The sequence below is a fragment of the Octopus bimaculoides genome, chromosome 4 (assembly GCF_001194135.2).
Source record: "Octopus bimaculoides isolate UCB-OBI-ISO-001 chromosome 4, ASM119413v2, whole genome shotgun sequence".
Classification (NCBI taxonomy): Eukaryota; Metazoa; Mollusca; class Cephalopoda; order Octopoda; family Octopodidae; genus Octopus; species Octopus bimaculoides.
This window is the reverse complement of record NC_068984.1, coordinates 93930207-93936847: the sequence shown is the minus strand read 5'-3', so window position 1 is coordinate 93936847 and position 6641 is coordinate 93930207. Positions and strand designations below refer to the sequence as shown.

General features: G+C 36.6%; 1 protein-coding gene across 4 annotated transcripts in view; it reads left to right on the top strand.

The window, feature by feature from the left end:
* The window catches only part of LOC106872494 (SLIT-ROBO Rho GTPase-activating protein 1-like), a 518762-nt gene that overhangs the window by 503068 nt on the left and 9053 nt on the right, over nt 1–6641 (top strand). For all 4 annotated transcript variants that reach the window (XM_052967274.1, XM_052967276.1, XM_052967275.1 and 1 more), the window contains one exon: nt 6134–6268. In XM_052967274.1, the coding sequence (XP_052823234.1) occupies nt 6134–6268 (135 nt within the window). The remainder of the gene's footprint in view (nt 1–6133; nt 6269–6641) is intronic.

Here is a 6641-nt window from a genome sequence, read left to right as displayed (position 1 = left end):
TTTCATCCGTAGCACGAGGTAATTATGTCATTATCTGTGAAATTCGGCAACTTACAAAGATCTTTAGATCAGGCAATACTTCACCGAGAGGAGATATAAGCTTCTGCTTATTCCTGTCTGAAGTATCGTCCGATACTTCAGACTTATCGTCCGATGAATTTACTTTGTTGACATATCGACAGAATTTTTATACCTTTCAACCTTTCAATCAAGTCCGCCTTTCTTTCAGTAACATACTGTCCATATAATCTTAAATATTTCTTTAACTCAGGCACAGTAAGTACTTCGATAGCTGAATCATCAAGCTGCTTTATATTCATGATAAGACGTAAAACAATAACAATGGCGTGGGTTAGCCTCCGGAAGTTTAATTATCTACATGGAGCGCCGTCTAGCCAAGGGAGATAACCTACTTATAGGAAAGCCCTATAGCCACAGCATAACCAATGCTTTGTGAGTGAAATTGGTGGATAGAAACTTAAGAAGCCCATCGTGTGTGTGTGAATTCATATTTTCCCCTTATCTCACATTTGTGTCTGTTGATTGTAAATAAAAGCCACACAATGTCATTTGTTTATCATCCTCTGTGTAACTATGTCCAAGCTGTTTGCTTGGACATGGTTACACAGAGGAAGACTGGGGAATTATTCCCTTGTTTGGAAACAGGTGAGTGTTGGTGTCGGAAAATGTATCTGGCTATAGTTTCAACATAGTCTCCTGTAACTAATTCATGCATGGAAAAGAACTGAATAGAATTTATTCTTATCTGTGACTGATTTTGTAATCTTATGCATGGAAAAGAAGGTGTTAAAATGACGACAGTGACATGTGTGTACATATATGTGTGTTTGTGTGTGTCTGTGTATGTATATATATCTCATTATCATCATTTAATGTCTAATTTCCATGCTGACATAGGTTAGACAGTCTGACCAGGGCTGGTAAGCTACGCCAGACTCCAGTCTGATTTGGCATGGTTTCTACGACTGGATGCCGCTCCTAACACCAACTACCCTGAGAGTGTAATGGGTGCTTTTGTGTGACACCAGTATCTGCCATGATTATGATTTCACTTGTCTTGATGGGTCTTTTTCTCAAGCACAGCATATTGCTAAAGGTTTCGGTCTTTTGTCATTGCCTCTATGAGGCCCAATGCAGAAAAGGTGCTTTTTACATTCCACCAGCACATGTGTTAGTTCTGTAACACTGGCGTCGCCTCATTACCACCATGATGCCCAATACTTGAAAAGTGTTTTTTATGTGCCACTAGCATGGGTGCCAGTTACGTGATACCGACAACATCCACAACTATGATTTCACTTGGCATGATGGGTCTTCTCAAGCATGGCATATCACCAAATGTCTCGGTCATTAGTCTTTGCTTCTGTGAAGCCCAAAGTTCGAAGATCATGCTCCACCACTTCATTCCATGTCTTCTTAAGTCTCCCTCTTCCACAGCTACCCCCTACTGTTAGAGATTGGTACCTCTTTACACAGCTGTCCACATCCATACACATCACATGACCATACCAACACAGTCATCTCTCTTGCACACCACATCTGATGCCTCATGACACTTACATGCTGTTGTTCATGCATACTGACATTGCACATCCCAGCCAAGCATACCCGCTTCACTTCTTTCAAGCCTATGCATGTTCTCAGCAGTCACAACCCATGTCCTACTGCTGTGTAGCATGACTGTTTGCACACAGGCATCATATGATCTGCCTTTCACCCTCAGGGAGAGGCCCTTAGTTACCAACAGAGGTAGGATCTTTCTGAACTTTGCTCAACCTACACTCACAGAGGATCCACCTCTGCTACTGACTTGGTCATATATATATATAATAACAGAAAACAACTTTATTAATGAAAAAGTTTGTACATTTAAGGTAGATTATCTTCTTTATAATCTTATTCAATGTAGCCATCTTCAGCATCAATAACTGCTTCTATGTGAGATCTGAATCATCTATATGCTCAAATTAAACGGTCCTAGTTCATATTGGATATTACTCTGACTGGCAACTTTCAAAGAATCCTTGGTGTTATGGAGATGTTGGTTGACCTCTCTCTCAACCAATGCTCCACACATAGTAGTCCAATGAATTGAGATATGGTGAGTTTGGAGGCCAAAAGTTAAGGGTTATGTGGTCATACCATCCATTCTTGGTTTGCTTGAGCCTTATATGATGGCGTACAGTCCTGCCTTCTGTTGTATGGCCGGCCCTCTGTTGCATACTGTATCTATCCAGGGCTTGACAGTTGTTTCCAGAACCTCAATGTAACCAGCAGAGTTAACTCTAAGTCCTTGTGGAAAGTAGTTAGGAGACATCACATGTCCTTCATTATTTACGGTTCCAGAAACCCTGACAGTTGTAGGATGTTTTGTGTGCACGACTGTTGGAACTTCAGAAAGGTCTGAACATAAACATCTGTCATTTTTTTCTGTTAATCTTCTGGTCCTTGTCAAAGTTTTTCTCATCTGAGAAAAAGTAAATGATGTCATGTTCTTCTGGGTTTTTAACTTTGTTTAATTGCCTTTTAGATCTGATCAAATGGTTTTCCCTTGTTTTTTCTGACATAAGCTGATCTCTCCTCATCACATCAGACTTGTACCAGATGTCTTTACAGACATTTCTAACACTTTGAAATCTTTTGCAAGAGACCTCATGGATTTTCTGGGATTTCTGTCAATGATCTGTCAAACTTGTTGAATAAATTTGGGTGTTCTGATTGTATTAGTGCATTGGGAATGCTTTTTGCATTATGATACTGGTGATACTTTTCCATCTGAGGCTTCTCTCCTTGTGAACTTTGTAGACAAGATCTGGCAACTTTTAAAAACTGGGCTATCTCTAAATCTCTGTGCTCAGCCTTTAAGGCCACAATTACAGCATGCCTCTTCATTTCTTAAGGAAGCTGAGTGTCTACCATTATTATTTTCTGAAATATGAATGGCATAAAAATAATTAAAAAACTCTAAAATGTCATGTTCTTAAATCACCTATGCTCCCGATATAAGTAAGCTATATCATTGGCTGACCATTTTAGATTTACTTAAACCTGATGATGGTGGAATTGCATAATAATATGTAATTTTTTTTATGACAACATTGAATAAAGTTCTACCAAAACAACTGTTGCTAATTTAGATGCAATTTGTGTGTCACTATTTTATATTAATACTACACCAAAAATCCTCTAGTGAGTGGAATTGTGGTTATTAATTGGATCTGGTGTTTACATAACTACAGTATATGGTCACCATTTGATGTTTATAATGTATTATTAAACTGTTAGCTGTATTTAATTATACCTAGCCAATATTTGGTGTCTTACATGTTGATATGCTTTGAGTCTTAATGAATCCTAATAACTGAATGACACACTCTCTCTCTCTCTCTCTCTCTCATATATATATATATATATATATATATATACCCTATTCCCATTCTTTTTCTTGATAATCTTGGATGATATTCTGGGAAGTCCTTAGATACCTGTGAACATGGCTTAAAATGGAGAAGAATGAATCTGGCAGATTTAGACTTTGCTGATGACTTAGCTCTTCTTGCTAACAACTGCACAAAAATGCAGACTATGACAAATACCCTGGATGAAACAGCTGAAAAGATTGGCTTGAGAGTAAATATATCAAAAACAAAAATATAGTAAGTTGCCTGCAATGAAATACATGAAGTCTCAATCAATGAGGAAAAGATAGAAGTTGTTCAACATTTCACATATCTAGGTAGTGTTCAAACAGCAGATGCCAATACTAAAACTTACATAAAACAAAAAGTAGCCAAAGGTGTTGGAATATTCAACAAACTCCAATCAATATGTCAATCAAAGAGGCTCACACTACAAACCAAATTAAGGTTACTCTGGTTAACTGTTATCTCAACAATAACCTATGTTGTTGACACATAGAAGAGTATTACCAGAATTGGAAAACAGATTAATACTTTCCAACAAAGACACATCTGAAAAATCCTGAGCATTAAATGACAAAACATAATCACAAACGAGATGTATTGAAGAGCCAATATCACATAACTGAATAGAAGGGTAGAGGTATGCAGCTGGCAGGGCATGTCCAGTGCATGGGGAACAATATCTCTGCAAGAAATGCAATGACACGATTACCAGCTAGTGGGAAGGGACCAAAGGATAGGCCAAAAGAAACCTAGAAATCCACCTTAAAAGATGACCCACAAAGCTCTGGCATAAACTGACCTATGCCAAAAACAGGAAAAAAGATATACTAACTGCTTAAAGTGGATGGATCTTGAGAAAGACATGGGATAAAGTATTGAAGGTCGATTTCAAGATACTGAGCCTTATGGAGCAGATGTCAAAGGACCAAGATGATTGGTGTTTTGCTGTGCTCAAGAAAACCTGTCCACCACAGCAGAAACGATATCCTAAAATCACCTTCGTTATGCTTGTACATGTAGGACCCTGATGATGTCTACTCTCTCTGTTGTGTCAAGCATTCCCCCTACACCTTCTCCCCTAACACTAATCATTTCTCTATCTATGGTACTACTCTGATGCTGTAATCCCCTAAGAACAGCATAAGCCCATACTACATCCCCTCCCTTTATGTTACTTCCATCTCTCATTATCTACCCTGCTAACTATTTCCACCATTACCTTCTTTCTGTGCCTTCACCCATTGCTTTGTTTCTCCTCTATTATACTCCATCATTAGCACCTCTCTTATCTTCTATCACTTTCATTGCCCTCACATTTCTACCATAAACTCTCTGAGCTACTCCTATATTGCTCACCATCACTGCTACAGTCATCTCTATACTATCTCCAACCATCTCTCTTCATACTCTTTTGAAACTTCCCCCTCATTTGTCTACCTTTCTCTCTAAGTCTCTCTTTTCTTTTCCAACTGGAGTAGCCATGTATCACCTCTACTGCAAGACACCTATCTCTATCCCTCTATTATGCTTTAGCCTCTCATCAACTGGCTCAAAGCCCCCAATACAACTGCTCTTCCCAGTCAAAAGGGTTTTGTTCTGCAAGTTACTCGGTGACCCCCATTCCATAATGGTGATGCTATGTAAAAAGCATCCTGTGTACTTTGTAAAGTCATTGGCATGAGGAAGGGCTTCCAGCCATAGAAAACCAAGCCAAAGCAGACAATAGAGCTTGGTGCAAAACTCTGACTTCCCAGATCCAGTAGAACTGTCCAACTCAGACAAGTATGAAAAACAGATATATATATATATATATATATGTGTGTGTGTGTGTGTGTATATGTGTGTGTGTGTGTGTGTATATATATATATATTAAATGATAATAATATCAAGAGTAATAAGAAATATTAGAAATTTCTACTACCAGTGGCCTAGCGTGTAAAAAAAATTTCGTCAATAGACTATATATTATTTATATAAATACAGTATACATTTAAACACATAAGAGACATCCATCATAGGACTCCTTGCATGCTAGAAAGAACAGCTAAATTCCAAACCACTATTAGGGATAAAACTTCGAAGGGAATGAAAAATAAAAACATTTACCATCTATCTCCTGGACCATGGTTTCAAACTTATTTTAGCAAATAAAATAATTTGCTAGGCGAAGTTTTCTTCAGCAGGTACACCTAGATTAAACATATATGCACGAGGCAATCCAGTATATGCCCCATGCTTATACATTCTAATTTTTCAATTATTAAATGATATAGGTATTGAGCACTTACATTCAGGGCACCAAGTTTCTGTAGAACAATTTGATTAATGCTGTACTTCATGATCTTTTGCAAGTCATCTGCTGTATCCTTTTGAACAATACAACATATGAAAGATGGACATTAAATGACAATGATAATGGTGATATGTATGCATATATATGTATTTGCATTGTGTATGTGCTTTAAATATAGTTGCTTCCTGTACAACAATTATTTCACTTGGATTTATAATTTAAAATCAGTTCATATTTATTAATATCTGACTTCAATTTTTAAACAAAACTGTGTCATAAAACTGCTTTTTAATCAAACAGTTGTGGAATGGGTAATAGCCATTGTACATTTTTTACTATTAAACCTGTTCAAATCTAATTTGCTATTCATGAGTATCATCTCTTTCAATGCAGGTGAAGATCCCCTGATAGATATGGTGGATGCTAGTGACATTAACTCTGTGGCTGGTGTGCTCAAACTGTATTTTAGAGAACTACGGGAACCTCTTTTTCCATTGCATTTATTTGATGAACTGATCAATTGTACAAGTATGTTTTCTTTTCACAATTATTATCTTTCTAATTAATAATTTTTTTTTTTTTTTTTGCAAGCTCAACTTTCCCTGAGTTATAAACCTTAAAATATTTCCTATATCTTGAATATCAAATTATAATTAAGAGATTATCAGAACTGATAAAACTAGATGTACAAAATAATCATTTACATGTAATAAAGGGAGAATATTAGCTCTTTTGTTACAAATAATCTTAGAGATGACAATCTTATTAAAAGAAATGTAATAGTTAAGCTAGTTTTAACATCAACAGGAAACATTAAAAACTAAGCATAAATTATATTATATTGAAAAATGAGGAGCATCAGACAAATTCTTTATGGTGTTTTGTTAATCTTTGAGATTTT